At 44.5% G+C, this 21,081-nt stretch overlaps 1 protein-coding gene across 13 annotated transcripts in view; it reads right to left on the bottom strand.

Annotated features, from left to right (window-relative positions):
- LOC119167762 (glutaminyl-peptide cyclotransferase) overlaps positions 1-21,081 on the bottom strand; it is an 823,023-nt gene that overhangs the window by 566,410 nt on the left and 235,532 nt on the right. For all 13 annotated transcript variants that reach the window (XM_075865235.1, XM_075865229.1, XM_075865226.1 and 10 more), the window contains one exon: positions 14,070-14,180. In XM_075865235.1, coding sequence (XP_075721350.1) covers positions 14,070-14,180 — 111 coding nt within the window. The remainder of the gene's footprint in view (positions 1-14,069; positions 14,181-21,081) is intronic.

The raw sequence follows: 21,081 nt of genomic DNA, 5'->3' as shown, positions 1-21,081 counted from the left end.
TTTCAGCGCTTTCGTAACGCTTTTCAGCGCTTTCATATCAATATAGCATCTACTTGTAGCCTAGAATTTATTACTGCAGCAAAATTGTGAACACTTTCCAAAAGCTGTGTTGTTGTGAAAAGACAATAGTGGGAGTCATGTTGTTCAGTGTATAGTAAGCTACTTTCTTCAAAATATGCCACAACTGCTGATGTATCCGTGACGTCACGCCAGCCGAAGCCGCCGTTATCACCACTGCTTCTTCCCTTCCCCTTAACCCCTCTCGCACAACGCTACATTAACCCGCGCTATCGCAATAAAGCTTTTGTCTTGGCCCAGCCACGGCCCTGGCGTGTTCGTTTCAGTGGCGACGAGAATGGGATAAAAGCGGTGCGGCAACTCCGTCCGTCATGACCGCCGCACCCACGGGAGGATACGCCAGCCCGCCGCAGTTCGACGAGGCGAGCGACAAGTGGCCCGCGTACCAGGTTCGGCTGGAAGCCTTCTTTGAGGGAAATGGCATCACGGAAGACAACAAGAAGCGGGCCCTGCTGGTGACTGCACTGTCCACCCACACCGTCGACGTACTGAGCGGACGTTGTGCTCCGGATAAGGTGAATGAACTTTCGTACCCACAAGTGATAGCCTTGCTTAAGCAGCACTTCTCGCCGCAACCGAACGAGATAGCACAGTCTTATAAGTTCTTCACCCGCAATCAGCTGCCCGGCGAACCGGTCAAGGATTTTGTCGTGGCGATTCGACAGATAGCGGACACCTGCAATTTTGGTGCTTCGTTGGACAGAATGCTACGAGATCGCATCGTGTGTGGTCTGCACAACGTCGGAGTGCGTCGGCAGCTACTCGCGAAACCACAGCTGACGAGGAGCGAAGCGGAAGAAATTGCGATATCTACCGAAATGGCCGAGGCCAACGCGCAAGAGATAGTAAGCCCCACCGCTGAGGCAAGTGTGCATGCGCTGGGAGGCCAGTCCTATCGCCCACGAAGCCGGCCACAGATTGTTGGGTGCTACCGCTGCGGAGCAAAAGGGCACGGACCCGAGGATTGCCGCTTCCGCTCGGCGTCATGCTTCAAGTGTAAACAACGAGGTCATATCGCTCGAGCCTGTTGCCGCCGTGAGAGTGGGTTCGGGGTGGTACCACCAGAACGCCAAGTACACGCCTTGTCGCGGGAGGAAGACACTGGCACGGACGGTATGTTCGCGCTGGAGGCAGCGGACAGTCACATCGGCCACGTCGGCATTACGCAACCCATCGTGCGCACCTTGGATTGTGGTGGGGTTCCAGTGAACATGCAGGTCGACACAGGCTCACCGGTTTCGGTCATCACGTGGCCCACATATGAGCGGAACAAAACAGTGTGGCCGAAGCTGCGTGGTTCGCCATTGAAACTCACCTGCTTCCTGGGACGGCTTCCAGTGCGGGGACAACTTCAGCTCAAGGTTTCGTGCGGAAACAAGTCGATGGCTGGATCTTTGCAAGTCCTTGGTTGCTCCGGCCCAAACCTCTGCGGACGCGACCTGATTCAAGCGTTCCACATGCTCGAGGCACCGGTAATGAACGTGAACACGTCAGGTGAGCAACTGCCGTTACTCGGTGCTGACGACGTTAACGTGGACCGGTTGCTAGCAGAATTCGCTGATGTGTTCGCGCCAGGTTTAGGGCTCATAAAAGGGCCACCGGTACACTTCGAGACGCGAGAAAACGTGGTGCCGAAGTTTTGGAAAGCACGCGAAGTTCCGTATGCTTTTCGGCCAAAGGTCGACGCGGAACTGGACCGCCTTTCGGGCGCGGGTATTATTGTACCGGTGCCTCATGCGGAGTGGGCGGCGCCAGTGGTACCGGTAGTGAAACGGAATGGCTGCATCCGCCTTTGCGGCGATTTTAAGCTAACGGTCAACAAAGCCTGTCGCACTGAGCAATATCCGTTGCCACGGGTGGAGGATATCCTGGCTACATTAAATGGCGGTGAAGTTTTTACCACGATAGACTTGCGGGAGGCATACAACCAGCTTCCGTTGGATGAGGAAGCCATGCACCTCACGACCATAAACACGCATAAGGGACTGTTCAGCTTTACTCGCCTGCCTTTTGGAGTGGCGTCCGCGCCGGCCGTGTTCCAACGGCGTATGGAGACCATTTTGCAGGGACTTCCGGGTGTTCAGGTCTACCTAGACGACGTCATCGTGGCAGAGAAACGCAATGACTGCACCACCCTGCACGATGTATTCAAGCGTTTCCGGGAATACGGCGTGCGCCTGAACGCAGACAAGTGCAAGTTCCGCCAACTAGAGGTGGATTTTTTGGGGCATCGAATCAGCGCTCGAGGTCTTCAACCAAAGACGGAAAACATAGACGCCATCCTTAAGGTTCAGGCACCACGGAATTCCGCAGAATTAAGGTCCTACCTCGGCATGGTAACGTACTACCACAAGTTTCTTCCCAATGCATCGACCGCCATGGCACCCCTATATCAACTACTCCGGAGGGAAGCTAAGTGGAAGTGGGATACCGCTCAACAGCAGTCATTCAGCAGTGTGAAAGACCTTCTGAAATCCGCAGACTTTCTGGCGCATTTTGACCCACACAAGCCGCTAGTCCTGGAATGCGATGCCTCCCCGGACGAAATAGGCGCAGTGCTTTCACACGATGTCGGGGGCGGAGTACTTCGGCCCATAGGGTTCCGCTCTCGGTTATTGACTGGAGCTGAGAAAAATTACTCGCAGCTGGAGCGTGAAGCCTTGGCACTTGTGTTTGGTGCGTCGAAATTCCGACAATACTTGCTCGGCAATACTTTCACATTGATGACGGACCATAAGCCGCTTGTTGCACTTTTTCACCCAGACAGGCCAGTGCCCGTGATGGCCGCTGCGCGAATCCAGCGGTGGGCCCTGCTGCTGAGCGCCTACGATTACGTCATCAAACACCAGCTCGGGAAAGACAACATTCCAGCCGATGCCCTCAGCCGACTCCCCACGTCAGCAACTTCCCAGCCAGAGACGCAGGAAGAAACTGTGGACGGTGAGTATGTCCTGCTCACGGAGACCCTCAATGATGGTGTCATGTCTGCGAAGCAACTGGGCACTCTCACGGAGCTTGATGACGATTTAGCAAAGGTGCAAAAATGGGTGCAGGAGGGATGGCCAAGAAATTTGGGGCCTAAGGACCAGCACTTGATGCCATACTTCAACCGGAAAGCTGAGATAACGGGGAGTTATGGGCTTCTATACTGGGGCCATCGAGTGATCGTCCCTAAGAGTGCCCGAGCAGTGATGTTACGTCTGCTGCATGATACTCATCAAGGGATTTGCTCAATGAAGCGGCTAGGGCGCTCCTTGATGTGGTACCCCCGGATCGATAATGACATTGAGCACATGGTTAAGTCCTGCACCAGTTGCATCCAAGCTGCCCCTATGCCCCCAAAGAAACCCCCTGTTGCGTGGCCAGAAACGGATGAGCGTTGGTCGAGGCTGCATATCGATTTTGCGGGGCCGATCGATGGTCACATGCTACTGATTGTGGTGGATTCACATAGTAAGTGGATAGAAGCGATACCCATGAAGAGTTCCACCACACACGCCACCATAGAGGCTCTGCGCACCTTGTTCAGTACATTCGGGTTGCCCCGGACGCTGGTATCCGATAATGGCCCACAGTTTACGAGTTGGGAATTTAACACCTTCACGAAGCTGAATAACATAGTACACCTCCGAACAGCACCGTATCACCCCCAGTCCAATGGGCTCGCGGAGCGGGCGGTTCGTACGGTGAAGTATTCATTGAAGAAGAACGTACAAGGGTCACTGAAAACCCGCCTGGCTAGGATTTTGCACAGGTACCGCAGGACGCCGCAGGCCGGGGGCCGGACACCAGCGCAACTCCTAATGGGCTACGATCTTCGCTCCAGGCTGGACAACGCAGTGTCCATTCCGCCCTCACCAGTTGACCGTCCCCCCCTCGATGGGTGGCAGCCCGGGGAGCCAGTCTGGGTGAGGAACTTCGGGCGAGGCGAGCCGTGGACTCCAGCCAGCATTACATCGACAGACGGAGCCCGCCTGGTGAAGGCCGATGGTCCGGAGGGGGAAACCATTAGGCGCCACAGCGACCAGGTGAAGCCACGGGAGTTGGAGCATGACCAGGGAGAAGTCGGTGACTCTCGGTGCCTCGAAACTGCCGGCGGGGCCCTAGCAGGAGGAACACCGAGGCGAGCGCCAACAAGGAGCGAGATCGCCGGGAGCCCCTCAACTCCGGTGTTGCGTCGCTCGGGCCGGCAACGCAAACCCCCAGACCGTTACTCACCGTAGGGGGAGCGGAATGATGTATCCGTGACGTCACGCCAGCCGAAGCCGCCGTTATCACCACTGCTTCTTCTCCTTCCCTTCCCCTTAACCCCTCTCGCACAACGCTACATTAACCCGCGCTATCGCAATAAAGCTTTTGTCTTGGCCCAGCCACGGCCCTGGCGTGTTCGTTTCAACTGCCTTGTTAATAATGCAGCAGCTGCTTAGCGATATGGGCCCGTAATAATTGTTTATTGGTAGGTTGTGGGTGGTATTTGCACATGCCCATTTCACTAGAACACTAACTGTTTTGAATTTTAAAATATGCTGTGACAGTTTCATGAATCTCTTGCTCTGTGAAGTGTCTGAGAAAAATACTTGGAATATTATTGGGTCCAGGTGACTTTCTTACTAGCATTTGCAAGAGAACGTTTAGGATTTCATGCTCTGAAAAGCATCATTGTTGTTGAATTGTGCACTTCAGCATGTTCCAGAGGTCCTGATGTGAAAATGTACTGGAAATACTTGTTGAATGCTTTTGTAGGAGCATCATCCTCAGGTACACTATTTATTTCTAACTGCTCAACAGCGTTTTCAACCTCGGACGAGTAGAATTAAAATTTGCTTGGTTCATGTGGCACGAAAGTTGTAAGTTGCCGAAATAACTCAAGCATCTCTCATTGTCTGCCTTTTCATCGTTCACACTCTTTATCTGAGCAAAACAATGGCGAGGTTGATGCGTATTGCACATGAGAAGTTTTTTGCATTTTTGGAGAAAAGTTAAAACTAATCAAAAGAAAATGTGGAAATATGTCAAGAGCAAAAGGAAGTCCTGTGACGCTATTCCTGACGTCATGGATGAAAAACCTACGGCTAAGATATCAAGGCGAAAGCAGAGGCCTTCAATGCTTATTTTCGTTCTGTGTTTTCACACTCAAAAGGCGTAGTTCCTAAATCATATGACGAGGAAGGAAAATCATATGACAAGGAAGGAAATCATATGACGAGATGAGGAAAATTGAGCTATCTGAAGAAGGTATCGCATTACTGCTGCAGAAGATTAACATCCACTTGGCTACCGGTCCTGACTTTATTTCAAATTTTGTTCTAAAAAACTGCGCATTGTCTGTCTCTTCTTTCCTAACACTGTTATTTAAGATATCCCTTCATTCAAGTAGGTGCTCTGCCTTCAGACTGGAAAACTGCAAATGTCATTCCAATTCACAAAAATAGCTTAAAAACAAGAACATGTAACTTCAGGCCAATTTCACTCGCAAGCGTTCTTGAAAAACATTAGAACATATAATTTATTGAATTTAATGGCCCACCTTAAAGAAAATAGCTTCTTCATTGCAACGAAACATGGCTTCAGGGCTGCTTTTTCTTGCGATACTCATCTGATGGAATTCTGTCATGAACATTGCAGCATTTATTAACTCCAGTATGCAGGTCGACTGCATCTTTTTAGACTTTCGGAAAGCATTCGATACCGTATCCCATACCCTGTTGCTATAGAAGTTGACCAGTCTCAATTCGCCGAATACCCTCCTAAAGTGGTTAGAAGTGTACCTGCTAGATAAAAACCAACACATGATACTTGGAGGTGTTTGTACTTCTGTTTCAATTTTATCAGGTGTGCCACAGGGGTCAGTCTTAGGGCCTCTGCCTTTTCTAACATTCATTAATGATATAACTGAACACATGTCACGCTGTGTGAGGCTATATGTAGATGACTGCTGTATCTACCATGAAATTTCAAGAGAATCAGACAGTGAAGAGCTACAAAATGATCTCAACACAGTCATGTCTTGGTGTACAACTTGGAGCATAACACTGAACCTGTCCAAATGCAACTGCTTCAAGATTCACGAATAAAAACACCCCCTTATGACAAGCTATGTGATAAATACAACACAGCTGTCTCTAGTGACAGAATATAAGTACCTAGGAATAACTTTTTTCAGCAATCTGACTTGGAATGCGCACATTGATTACATTGTAAGAAAGGCCAGACACATTAAACTTCTTGCGACGTAACCTTACACAAGCACCAGCTAGCCTGAAAGAAACCCTCCATATCTCGAACGTATGCCCACTTTTGGAGTACGCATGTAGGACTTGGGACCCTTTTACTAAAGGGAACATTGATGCTCCAGAGCGTGTGCAGCTGAGAGCGGCCCGTTTTGTCACAGGTGATTATGACTTTTGTAAAAGATCTTTAGAAATCGGGAATACTTTAGGATGGCCCCTTTTTGAAGACAGACACAACTTCTTAAGTTTATCTCTGTTTCACAAAATATTCCATGGTTTAACTGATATTCACAGAGAGAACTACATATTGAAGCCTAAGTATACATCTGCTTGCACTGACCACCCACACAAAGTGCGAAACTTCGCTGCCTCAGTAACGTTTTTAAATATTCATTTTTTCCGCGATCCACACAGCAGTGAAACAAACTATCTCACGAAATTGTAACCGCATCCACGGAAATATTCAGTGTCGTGCTTCAAGATCACATTTTCTTCAGGGCCTCATTATACTTTCATTTAGTTGTTTTCGCAGTGTATGCAAGAATTTGTTTTTGTTTTTTCTCATTTTTTAGTGATCTTTTTGCGATCTCTGATTGTATAGGTGTGTGTGTGTATGTATGTACGTATGTATATATATATATTAGAGCATCGAACGCGTTATTCGAAGGTCGTAGGTTCGATTCCTGCTTACGGCTGGTTATTTTTTCATCCACTTTTCTTTCTTCTTATTTAAATTCCAATGGTTCTAATAACTTCCCCTGTACATTCCTTAGCATTACTGTCTGTTATATCTCATTAATATTGTGTTAAAACACGGAAAAACGAGCCCTTAGGTATACACTTCTTTCCCTTATTTCATTAAACAAGGACTCGTACTGGCAGACTTGGTGTCATTAAGGTTGTATACGAGGGACTATTAATCAGCTGCCCGCTCATAATAAGTTCACGTGCTACGTGACACCAAACATGCACATAAAACAGTGTTTTCACACTCGTCGCTTGGCTTATAGATGGCGCTGTCACTCCTACTTCTAAATTCACATATAAATCCAACAAAGTGGATGGCGGGAAGGCCGCTGTGGTAGCTCAGCGGTTATAGCATCGAACGCGTTATTCGAAGGTCGTAGGTTCGATTCCTGCTCACGGCTCGTTATTTTTTTATCCACTTTTCTTTCTTCTTATTTACATTCCATTGGTTCTAATAACTTCCCCTGTACATTCCTTAGCATTACTGTCTGTTAGATCTCATATATATATATATATATATATATGGGATAGGGCACAACGGGAGCGTTGTCAACAAGGATAAATATATTTATTTCCCAACAGTTTCGGGAGGGGTCCTCCCTTCATCAGGGGATGAGTTATACTGACATGAGCTTCCAAACTTCGTTGCTGCCGCGTCCCTCTCGCCTTGAAAGACGTTTGCGAGAGTGAGAGAAAACTAGAAAAAGGAAAAAAAAAGGGGGGAGAAAAAAGACGAAAAAAAGAAAGAAAAGAAAGAAAGTAAAAAAGAGGAAGAACCACTGTCAACACTGAGAACGAAGCCAACTGTCCGTCTACATCCACATACGGTTCATATCACGTGCTGTTCAGTTCTTGACGTGTGTCGGGCCACCCACGATTGTCGCCGCGGTGCCGGGAGGGTCCGTGACGGCGCGCGTAAAGAAAGGGGTTTCCCCGTAATGGGTCGCTCTGCGGGCGGCGGGCGGCGTGCGTAAAGGAAAGGTTGCTCGTTAATGGGTCGGTCGGCTATTTACCTTTAATCTTCGTCCGTTTCCCTTCAATGGTCATGAAGTGGTAGGCGAACGCGTAAACACTTTGTATGTGCACGTGGAAAAAAAAACAAAAACAAGGAAGGACAGTGCACACGTACGAGTCAGTCAGAATAAAGCATGGTCTCCAGCTATCAATCTTTGTCACCAATTTCCTCCTGGCTTACTTCTCGGAGGCAGTTGAGTTTTCCGGGGTCCTCGTTGATGCCGGCTACTAATGTACGAAATTTGAAAATAAAATATGCCTCACGCTGTTTGCGCTCGCGTCTGTTTGAGAAACCGGACTGCAAAAAGTTACGCTGATAATTTCAAAACTGTGGTTTGGCAGGCGCAGATGTCTAGATAAAGGTAGCTTCGGCAGTGAAGTGGCGTGGTACCGGTGATTATTGAACCGCAGTCGAAATGGTGTGTCTGTTTGACCGATATATTCTTGTCCGCAGATGTTGCAATGTAGCATGTATATTACGTTACTGGAGTCACAATTAAGGCTTTCAGTTATGCAGAATTTGAAATCCGAGAAGTTCGCTTTGGATTCACGTGTTGTGACCATCTGTGGACATACCTTGCATCGAGCTTTTCCGCAGGGATGGCACCCTGATTGAATTTTGGGGGTGTTTGTTTTTGCTCTGACAAGAATGTCCTTCAGATTTTTATCCCGGCGGTACACCACGTGAGGTGGCTTCGCGAAAATAGAAGTTAGTCGTTTGCTTTGCCTGATTATGTTTAAATGGCTGGAAAGTATGTTGTTGATTCGTGGCGCTGATGAGGAGTAAGTTAGTACAAGGTTCGTTTGGGAAGTCGTTTTAGATACTCTGTTTGGTTCCTTAATTATATCATTCCTGTTCACGTTGCGAGCACGCAGTATGGCATCGTCAATAATGTCTTCCGGATAATTTTGTTTCAATAAGGAATGCTTTAGATGTTCCGCGTGTCTATCAAATTCCCGCATATCGGTGCATATTTTTCGGCATATCGGTGCATATTCTTCGTTCTCAGTGTTGACAGTGGTTCTTCCTCTTTTCTACTTTCTTTCTTTTCTTTCTTTTTTTCGTCTTTTTTCTCCCCCTTTTTTGTTTCTTTTTCCTTTTTTCTAGTTCCCTCTCACTCTCGCAAACGTCTTTCAAGGCGAGAGGGACGCGGCAGCAACGAAGTTTGGAAGCTCATGTCAGTATAACTCATCCCCTGATGAAGGGAGGCCCCCTCCCGAAACTGTTGGGAAATAAATATATTTATCCTTGTTGACAATGCTCCCGTTGTACCATATCCCATACCTTCACGAAGACTAACTGGCCCATTGAATTATTACTCCCACTATATATATATATATATATATATATATATATATATATATATATATATATATATATATATATATGTGTGTGTGTGTGTGTGTGTGTGTGTGTGTGTGTGTGTGTGTGTGTGTGTGTGTGTGTGTGTGTGTGTGTGTGTGTGCGTGTGTGTGTGCGTGCGTGCGCGTGCGTGTGTGTGTGCGCGTGTGTGTTTATTATATTTAAAAATATTTTGCTGTGTATATTCTGATAATTACATGTCACCATTTTATGCTTTATTTTGTTGCTTCATTTCTTTTATGTACACCGTAGTGTTAATGGCTTGTCGACATTCTGCATTCTTTTTTTTTTTCTCTTTACTATTCTGAAATGTATTACTTTTTTGAACATTATTTTTAAAATATGTATCGATATGTTATGCCCCTTTACACTAATGCCCCATGTGGGTGCTATAGGTATTGTAAATAAATCAATAAATTAATAGAAACATGTTATTTTTATGATTAGTCACCGAAAGAACAATACACGTACATGCAATTCAGTAAAAAGGAGCACAACATCAAAAAACGAAGCACAAAACTAACATTTCAGTTATCTCATGAAGAAAGCATGCAATGCAGGCCAAGAAGATGCATTACAAAGACCATTTTGTGATAAAAAGTTTAATACATAGGGCAAAGTTATTCGTAGCATCTGGGCTCCGTAGTTTGTGGAAGATGTTCTTGTTTCAAACTTTTTCATGAACTGTAAGGGATACAAAGAAGAATATTCAACTAACTCTATCAAATCGACCAGCATTAACATATTGTTTTTTGTGACCAAAATATTGTGTTGGCTTAACAAATCAGCATATGCAATTTGTGAATCCAGCCTACACACTTGGTGCATGGCGACTGGTGTGCCACCCCATGACTGTCAGAGCAGCCAGCCATTGAGAGCCTGAGAAGAACCAAATGCTCTCGCAATGCCTGCTAGCACGTAGGTCATCGAAATCATGAACTACTGTATAGTCGATTACACTAAAAAGTACACAACGTATCCTGTAGGAACAACTCAACCCTGTTTTATTGGGCAGCGAAACAAGGGGCTTACCGCTGTGAGAGGTTGAAAATGTTTGGTTCCCGCTCCCTCTGTCGTCTCTTGTTCTGCTGTCGCATGCTTGAATTGGTCTCAGACACGACCTCTGCAGGTGCAATGATATTATCGCAATAGCAATTATATGGATACTCTTGGCTGGATTTTGCCGTCGGCATCCGCGTCGATGTCATGCACCGTATGTTTATACGTATCTATGAAAACGCCAGAAAGAAAAAAGTCCAGAAAAAAAAAACTCCGGCGCGAAATCCAACGTGGGACCTCTGCGTCATGAAAGCGAGGCGTTAACCACTGAGCCATCCTTGAACCAACCGCTGAACCACTGAGCCAACCACGGAGCACATCATTCATTGTTCGAACGGCAAGCTACTTATATCTACCACTTACCGCTGCTCGCCAGCATCTCGGGGGCAGAGGTGGGGGGGTGGGGGGAAATTGTGTTTTCAGCATTACCAGCAAGAAGCGCAATGAGCGTGTGTCGCCACGATCCACATCGCGCGGCAGCACTCCCTCTAATATCCTACGCGTACTTTGCCCAGCGCAGAGAAGGGGAGCGATGCTCTCTCACGCGCCCTTATCTCGCGGCGGCGAAGAGGGGAAGGTCGTACGCGTTGGCTGGCCTCGGGCTTTACCTGGAACGATTGTGCTGTAGTTAACGGGTGCACAAAGGTCACTCCAATCATTGTAGTCTTTGTTTGCGAAAAACGGGCACTTTTCAGACACAGCAAAGTAACAAATGAAACGCTTATTCGCGTGCATTTGTACCTGCGAGTACATTTCGTGCATTTTTTGTGCATGAGGAATGGGGGGGCATGTTTCGATCTGCTTTCCATTCTGCGCATGACTTTTCAATTTGTTGCTACCCCGTTCATTGCTTCACCTTTCCGGCAAAGCTGTAACTTTTTCGTGATGTTCCTGCTGACATAGAGCTTGTGAGAAAAGAAAGTCATGCTAGGCATCTTAATGTAATGTCTGATGGAATGCTTTATGCTTTAATAGACCTTAATAATTATCAACTCGCCGCATACCCTTCGCAGTTTTAGGGAATGCAATGCGAGGTAAATAGGTGCTTTGGTGGGTTAATAGGACCATCAGTTAGGGGCGAACTGAGTTATGTAGCATATTACCGCAAACACAACTCGCTGCCCAACCGCGCTATGCAAACACGGTAGGATACTTCGAAGGGTTGGTTTACCCTTGTTAAACTGGTGCAACGCACAACGAGGGATCGGCCATGAAATTGGCGGAGCCGTGTTATATAAAGAAATTTATCACTAATCTCAAAATGCTTAGGAATAAATCATTTTAAAAAAAAGTAATTAGCTTAATTCACGAAAAAAAATCATCAACGTTGAAGAATAAGCTTGGTTCAGATAACCTTAGCAGTCAATTCGTCTCGCGTAGTAAATTGCATTCGTCATCGCAAACGCTCCATCAGCTAAAACCTAGTGCTGTAGCCCCAATGGAAAGAAACCCAAGAAATGATAAATTGAATCCCATCCTTCGGAGTAGTTCATCCAGAAGTCTTTTTCTTTGATTGGTAAACAATCTGCATGTTAGAAAGAAATGATTCAGGGTAAAGAGTAGCAGAACTAAAGGGTGAAAAACGAATCTTTGCCAATGCTGTAGCGACGGCTGTGCGTTTCGTAAAGCAACATAAACAACGAAAGAGGTTATAGTGAGTGAGAGAGATGTAACTGTGGCCGACATGATCGTGTCGAAGTAGTCGCCACTTCACAAGGTGACGCGAAAGACAGAACGGGGCTACGGCGCCCTCTCCGACCGAAATCGTAGTGTGTTCTCTTTCTCGTCCACGCCTTGAACTTTTAGCATAGCTGAGCGAGCGGTGAGATAAAGACCATAATAGTGATGAGCAAGGATAATGGCGCGAAAATTTCAAGCAAAACAATTCGCAAGACTCGGTGGCTGAAAATCGCCGATGCACAAAGCCGCTACCTTTGGGTGCAGGTTGGGTGCAGAATCGCCAAGCTTTGAGGTTGGTTAGTTGTGTGCAGAATCGCCAAGCTTTGAGGAAATGTAGCCGGATGTAGCAGCCAGGCCACTTGGCCGCATTTTGGCACAGTGGTAGCATCACTGCAAGACACTGGCTAGCTGATATAGGAAACATACAGCACCCATAGGTGGCATAACAATCCACGGCACAAATGCGCCGTCAGCACCAGGTGTGATGACTTGTGCCAACTTCAGTTTCAACTGGTGGGCTCCAAATTGTGGTCTCTCTGTCAGCTACTCCCACGTTATATGCAAGTGCGTGTGCATGAAGGTAACAGATATGATAAAACAGGTAGGCTTTCAAAATTTAACAGGGCATGATTATTTTGGGGCCTTTAACAAAAAGAAAGCACTTAAACTTAGGGATTCAATCATGTTTTATTGTGACAAAGCATGATGCAACAGAGTGTTCTGAAAGGGCGATTTGTGCGGCCGGCCAGCATAAAGCTCGAAGCGTGGGCCGTCACCATTGATGTTGTATGCATTCTTTCCCACATTTCGCCTCTTTATTGCTGAGTAATTGCATATGAGTCTGACATGTTTTAGACGAACACGTGCAATTTGCTCAAATCCTACTGATGGTCCTATCCTTGCGTTCATTGTAAACAAGGTCCCTGTCATAGGAGTTGAAAGATCTTCTCTCGTATTCTTTTTTTCATGATCGTTGTCTTTCTTCCGTGTATATGCATTGTGCCCTTTCCATCTACTCCCAACAAAAGAGGAAGACAGGGGCAACTGAAAAATTTGGGGGGTAGCGAACAAACAAGGGGTCGGCATGCCCAATAAAGTTAGCAAACAAGAAAAAAAAAAAAACAAGGGGGCAGTATTCATGTCAAAAGGCAAAAGGAAAAGAGGTAAGGCTACCTACTTGGCTACCATTACTACATAAACGAGGGCACCATTACTTCATACTGAGTGGCAGGTGCGTTCACCCTTGTTTCACCTTCTTTTACATGGACTCCTACCTCTAAGTATCTACCCAACAAGCTTCAAGCACATTTTATTTTTATTCTACTGCATGCTGCATCTACTTACGTCGCTTAAAGGGTTACGAAGAAAGATTCCAGTAGCCATTTTTTTTTTTCGTGAAATAAAAGGCCAAGAGTGCCTAGAAAATATACTGCTAAGCATGGCTGTACTGTACTTTGTGAAAGTAATTACAGGGCATTATTGAAAGCTAGCTTTGCTTTTTGCTGTACCCTGACGGCACAACACAATATGAGCTACTTGTCATGTGATCACGCAAGATATTGTGACGTTTTTACGGCTGCTCGGCAAAGTAGCTCTGTTGGCGATGCACAGGCAGCCATTCGAATGTTTTGGTGTCCTCATTACAACTAGCTAGACTGCAGCATGAAAACACCAGCATTCGTACTATAGCCTGACATTGTTAATGTCGGTAAGTGTGCCGTGAGGGAATAGACTTTTATATCAAAATAAAGTATGTCACCAGCATTTTATGAGCCACAAATTCACTTAGAACTGCCTCTATAAAAAGGAAATTTGTATGGTAGAGTAATATTCACCTTTATAAAATGGTGTCAGTACCCCTTTACCTTTTAAAAGCAATACTGACGGTGAAACCTTACCCGCCTCTTCTGCTCCTGCAGTTTGCCATTGAGAACAGCAGCCAAGTATATCAGCTGGGCACAGGGCACCGCAGAGTCAGTTGCCCCCAAGAACACTCCATGCTTGTGGACCTAGCCAAGATGTATGGAAGAACCATAATGCATAAACACGCACAACCTTTCCTTTATTCTTAATTTCCAACCAAAAAATACTGCATCATCAATCATGCCATACAAAGTCTTGCATTATTTTGTGAACTGAAAGGCATCACGTATCAAAGCTCATTGACAACTTATTTAATTTTAATTAATTTTAATTATTACTGGCCACGGCTAGCACTTGTACAAACACTTAGTAGGCTTTGCACATATGGGAAGCAGCGCGGCACAAAAATAGTACGTAATTTTACCCGACTTTACATTAACAAGTTCTAATATTCGGTACTTTTATAGTATAATGAAGAGCATTAGAGGTTTGAGACTATGACTGTGCGAGTATTCATACTTTCAAATATTTTTTCAGCTGTTTTTGCTATTTTATTCTATTCACACTAGAAGTAATGGTTCCACTTGCTTGAAAACACCAGAAAAAGCCGCTTCTCAATTATATGCATAAGCCCAATTCTTGCAAACATCGACCTATAAAAAGCTAACTGGCATCACCACACCTTGACACTATTGAGGAAAAGATAGCCCGATCAATGCGCAAAGACTACAGGTTTTTCCGATCAATTCAATCTAAGGGCCAGCCAAATTATTCTAAGCACCGGTCAATTTAATCTAAGTGCCACGGAAATTAATCCAACCATCAGCCGATTTAATCCAGACACCAGCAAATTTTATTTTGACTGCATCACGACTTCAAAGTGTCCCAAAATTTTTGGTAACGTGTGGAGTTAATAGATTTGTAATGAGTTTAAGGGGAAACATTACCAAGATGTGTAGAATAAACAATGATTGAGTCACTAGTGACACAGTGTGACACGCGCGACTTCATAACACCTATCACTAGCGTACGCACTATTCATGCATACTTTCGACATGCATATCAAAAGAAGTGCCGTCCACACAGTAATGACATCATACCTATTGCCCAGGCGAATGACCAGATCACTAGCGACTCAGGTGACATTATCACGCATATCACCCATGCATGCACTGTCTTAACCTGTTGTCATGCATATCAAACAAAACGCCTTTGAAAAGGCAGGAACATGACTCCTAAGACTCGGCCAAGCGACTTGATCACTAGTGACTCATTTGTTGTTTATTCTACACATTTCGATAATATTTCCCCTTAAATTCGTCCAAATCTGTTCACTCCACGTGTTCTCAAAAACTCTGGACTGCTTTGATGTTGCGATGTAGCCGGGTTTAAATTTGCCGGCATGAGGATTAAATTTGCCGGTGCCTGGATTAAATCGGCTCCGGGTTGGATTAATCTTAGTGACACTTGGATTAAAATGAATGGCACTTGAATTAATTTAAATGGTGGTTGGATTAAATTGACGGGCACATAAATTAATATGGCTGACGCTTGGAATAAATTGAGGGGGAAAACCTGTAGATAGAGTGCAGTGTACAAGCACAGCATCTGCTTACACGTTATTTAATATGATGTAATGTACACCTAATTTTCAGGAGTTCTAAATAAAGATGCAACTGCACACCATGTTAAAACAATGGAATGCCGCTATGTTAACGATCAAAACAACAAGATGGGCAAGCATAAGGCACGCTAATGGAAGAAAAAATTTATTCCACTGCCAGTACCTTTCGTTTACTTTTGCTAAATTTAACGTTACTTCTGGATACACCTTCATCACACGCCATTTCACGGGCAGTTATTTCGACAACTTACAACTTTCATGACACATGAACCAAGCAAATTTTGATGCTACTCGTCCGAGGTTGAAAACGCTGTTGAGCAGTTAGAAATAAATAGTGTACCTGAGGATCATGCTCCTACAAAAGCATTCAACAAGTATTTTCAGTACATTTTCACATCAGGACCTCTGGAACATGCTGAAGTGCACAATTCAACAACAATGATGCTTTTCAGAGCATGAAATCCTAAACGTTCTCTTGCAAATGCTAGTAAGAAAGTCACCTGGACCCAATAATATTCCAAGTATTTTTCTCAGACACTTCACAGAGCAAGAGATTCATGAAACTGTCACAGCATCTTTTAAAATTCAAAACAGTTAGTGTTTTAGTGAAATGGGCATGTGCAAATACCACCCACAACCTACCAATAAACAATTATTACGGGCCCATATCGCTAAGCAGCTGCTGCATTATTAACAAGGCAGTTGTGGCATATTTTGAAGAAAGTAGCTTGCTATACACTGAACAACATGACTCCCACAATTGTCTTTTCACAACAATACAGCTTTTGGAAAGTGTTCGCAATTTTGCTGCAGTAATTAATTCTAGGCTACCAGTAGATGTTATATTGATATGAAAGCGCTGAAAAGGGTAACCCACTGTAAGTTAACAAGCAGCTTAGGAAGCTGAACATTGGAACAGATGACAAGGTCGTGTACTGGATAATTGTGTACCTTTCACGCAATTCACATTTTTTTTAGAGTACTTAATGGGTCGGTGTTAGGTCCGATATTATTCCCAATATACATGAATTATATGAACCAATAAGTTGAACCAGATATCACATTAGGATTATTTGCATGATGGATGAGTTATTCAAAAAACAATATGAACACAGGGAGATCAGGCTCGATTAAACTAATCTTGGCTAAGTAAGTATCACCAAGTGGTACAATGAATGGAGAATGCAACACAGAAGAAATAGGTGCTGCTCTTCACTTACAGCCTAATTCGGTCAAACGTTGCTCGGACATGATCGTACAAATACTTGGGCGACACTAATAAGTCCATTGAAATGGGACACAGACATTAGTAACAAGCGAGACAAAGCCTTGAAACAAGTGGGGTTTCTGCACAAAGAACTTGCAAGAGCACCCCGTAATGTTTAGCTATCCTGAACCTGTGGTACAGCCCATTCTCAAATACAGCAGTGTTCCATGGAATACCTACGAAATGTATCTTATCAAAAAGTTGAGACGATTGAGAACAATGCGCTTCAAATATGTATTCTAGGTACCCTAAAAATGACAGTGTCACACAACTCGACAATCATGCTGCAATACAAACACTTGAAACTCGTCGGCATATTTCCTCTTCTAACTTGACATGCTTATTACATCACAATAAGCTTAGAGTTAATAGGAATGACCACCCTGTCAGTCCTCTTTTTGAATAAGTCGTACAAAGTTTATCAGGCCACATATAATATGCTGGGGACACTTACAAGTGTTCTTTTTTTCTGTCCACCACAGAAAAATGAAAAAGTCTGTCACATGCTTGCATAAATGTTGAAATATCAGAGGTGTTCGTTGCTCAAATTGAGCAATATTCTTTTGTTTAACACTTTGGAATTACTATATTTCTACATTACTAAATTCACCTCAAAACTTAGAGATTTGTTGATACGCAACACTGTGCTACATAAAAATAAAATTCTGTTGTTTCTCTCTTGGATCTGTGTAAACAACTTTGTCCCATAAAACACTAAACTGCAGTGTGATAACTATGTCCTTGTTACTTTATTGTGAAATCAACCTATGTATTGATTGTTCTTTTCAGCATGGGCCTCTTTAGGCTCACAGTATCCAACAAATAAAAAAGCTTTGTCTACACAGAGCTGCTTGAGAAGTAACAAAGCCTTTCCAGAAGTTAAGTTACTACTAGCGGCTTTACATCCTCTTTGGTAATAAGACAAGCATGTCCAAAATCCTGACATCGAAAGAATTGCAATGACAGGATAGAGTCTACAGAAGTATCAATGCAAAAGGGAATCTTTTTATCTGAAAGGCGCAATTCAACGCCAATAATTTCATCGCATCACAAGTTGCACTACTGAATGAATGAGAATAGTAGCTCTGTGAAGTTCGCAAGTCCACTTGTCAAAGGTTCCAAATTAAGCTTACAAACTGCCGGCGGACCTCGCACAAAGGATGCAACGCCTTGGTCCCATCCATCACCGAACATAAAAAGTCTATATCTGAAGTGATTGCGATCAAGAGACAGGAGGCTAAAGCAGCACCGAACAGTGATGATGACAGTCTCATGAAAGGTGTGAGGGTGGTGTCAAAAGAGAAGTCTACATCGACTCGCCCACCAGTTCATTGCATGCAGCAACTTCTGTGGGACAATTCTGAGCACATTATGCCAACAGCTAACGATGGTTGTTTAATTGTCCTTGTAGAAACAAAGTTCTGTAATTTCTGTAAGTAATTTTCATAATAAAAAGATATGGTAATGCTTCATTCAAAATGAGAAAGTAAAAGTGAAGAAGTTGTGCTCTGTCCTCAACTCAGACAGGGTAGCAAAGTGCCATTATTAAGAAAGAGTGTTCTCCATAGAATTTCACAGAAGGGATGGACTTTTCGGGTGATAGCATCAGAAAGAGGGAAAAGGCAAATAATGCTTAGCGGTTTTCTCCAGCATATTCTCAGAGTGTTACGTATAAATGATCTGTTCATTATCAAAAGCTCAAAAGGTGTGGTACAGTTCTTAAGAACGAACACTAAGAGAGCTTTCAATAATGACTGTCGGGGTTAAACGTCCCAAGACCACCATACTATTATGAAAGATGCCGTAGTGGACATCTCTCGAAATTTCGACCACCTGGGATACTTCATGGTGCATTCAGACAGTTGACCGCATTCGGATTTGTCGTGGATGCAAATGACTAATCCTCAGATGATGCACCTGCAGGAAGGTGCATTCACAGGGTGTTCTAGGAGAGAACAGCCGGTTTACACCTGTGCCAGCTGACGACAGACTGTTTTAAGAGAATTCAGCAACATGAGATCCAACAGAATGTGAAGCTCGTTGAGCTTTTTCGAGCATTCTTAAGGACTGTAATTTGTTTCGGTGAAAAAAAAATGGTGTCGGCAGGATAGCTGGATGGGAAGAAAAATCTGCTTTACTGCTACTGAAGACTGAGCTCACAATGGTGTCACGCATGGGGCCCCGCATAAGAAGTGATGTGACATAAGAAGTATAGTTACGCGACAATTTCGGCACAGTCTTTTTTCCTTCGTGGATAATAGGTACCAACATTGCACACTGCACTGCAGAATATTGTGCTTGCTTCTCTTGGCTCACACCTTAACCATAAAAACAGCGTTTAATGTAGGCAGAGTTCCGAGACTACTGCTTTTGATGACACCAACTTCTTTGCCTGCCAAAGCATCCTGCAAGAAGTAGTGGGAAACCTCCAACCTGCACTAACTAGAAATTCCTGCACTATAATGCTCTAAGAGGGTCTTTTTTGTCTAATATGCACCATTGCTGTGCCACCAGGTGATTTTGGTATCAAAAATAATGTTGAAAACACGCATCATGACTAGGTATTACGTGATGATCGTCATCTTGTACACTTGTGCTGCTGCAAAAGCACTGAATCATCTGATAAATTATTGCAATTTCCATGCAATTGCGGTGGTGTTTTTTCTGGCAACATCGGCAAAGAATAAAGACGATGTTATACTACTGAAAGATGCACGAGTATAACTTATCACCAACGAGAAGCCTACGTGTGTGTGGCATAGCGCCGCTATAAGACTACTGCACACACTTAATAGCCGGCCACTACCCGAGGCGCTGATCATTACTGCCACAATTGTAGTGCAGGACCGTGTTCAGCATGGAGTTGAGTGTTGTGAATCGTGAGCACCGAGACAACAAGCATGGTACACACTATCATGAGGCGACAGCCCAAACGTGCCTCCGCCCACTGCTAGGACCACTAGAGCATCGCTTGAAGACAGCTTGCATCGTTGTGTTAACGCAACAAGCTTCTCGCTGCATCAGTGCATGGTCTGAAGGAGAGTAGGTGCAAGAGGACTGGCATGGTGTGTGCGCCAAGTAGGCAAAGCGCTGCACGCAACTAGTCAGTAGACAATCACCTCCCTGCGACTGTACCGCGTCTCAACAAAACTGTCAATTTTCGCCGAGTAGCAAATCGCGGTACACATTTATCGCAGACAGCAGATTATGTCAGTTTCATTGCTATGTCAGTCGCTGTGCTGGCTGCGAATCTCGGACTCCGCAGTAGTTTCGAAATGCTTTGGTGTCACCACGGCGTGCCATCGAACGGTCGTGCAAGAATGCCAATCAATTTTGTACATTGGCAAAAAGAAAGAATGGCTTCGTAGTGGGCACTTTAGGCAATATTTGCTGTGGCACTGTATTTTTTCTTTCTTCAGCGGTGATGGCACACGTAAGGAAATAAAAATTGGCACTTGGTCATAGGCGTATGCAGAAAGGGGGTGCAGTCAGCCCTATACATTGACATGATAGGGGGAGGGGGGCACAGCAATGAACCTTCCCCCTCCCCTCTAAAGGGGATCAAACCCTGCACACGCTTATGTAATGGTTAATGTCTAAGTGTAATGTGTCGTGTGCTCCAGGCAGGTTTTTGACATGTACATATTAACAAGGTGTTACGGTAACGAGCTTTGAATGTGTCTACATGTGTGTGTGCACATGCTTCTATGAACTTCATGCTGTAGCTAGCTTGTTGGTGCACTGTTTTTCACTAATTTATGTCACTTTTTTGTAGATAATCCTACTTTTATTATTTTTTACTTATTTTGTTGGCTTGCAGCTTTTGTATAAATGACTATGTAAAATGAGGGAACATTAAACTAAATTAAAGCTAAATTTTCTTCTGTGTGTGTCACGGACACAGCCCGTGCCTGCTCCAAACACAAAGGTAGCTGCTCCAAAAGCAGATTTCGCATGCTCCAATGGCTGCTCCGAAATGCTGGAAGGCATTCCCACCACTGTGCATGTGCAATGATTGAAACAACAACTTCTCCACTCTCCAACCAACCAATCAGCGCTCATTAAATGTGATAGATATCTCAAAAATGATAATCTTAGAAAATGGCTTTAAATTAAACTGAACTAAGCGCTAACAGACCTGAGCTGTACGGCTCCA

The sequence above is a fragment of the Rhipicephalus microplus genome, chromosome 6 (genome assembly GCF_043290135.1).
Source record: "Rhipicephalus microplus isolate Deutch F79 chromosome 6, USDA_Rmic, whole genome shotgun sequence".
In the NCBI taxonomy this organism is placed as follows: domain Eukaryota; kingdom Metazoa; phylum Arthropoda; class Arachnida; order Ixodida; family Ixodidae; genus Rhipicephalus; species Rhipicephalus microplus.
This window is presented reverse-complemented; position numbering and strand designations above follow the sequence as displayed.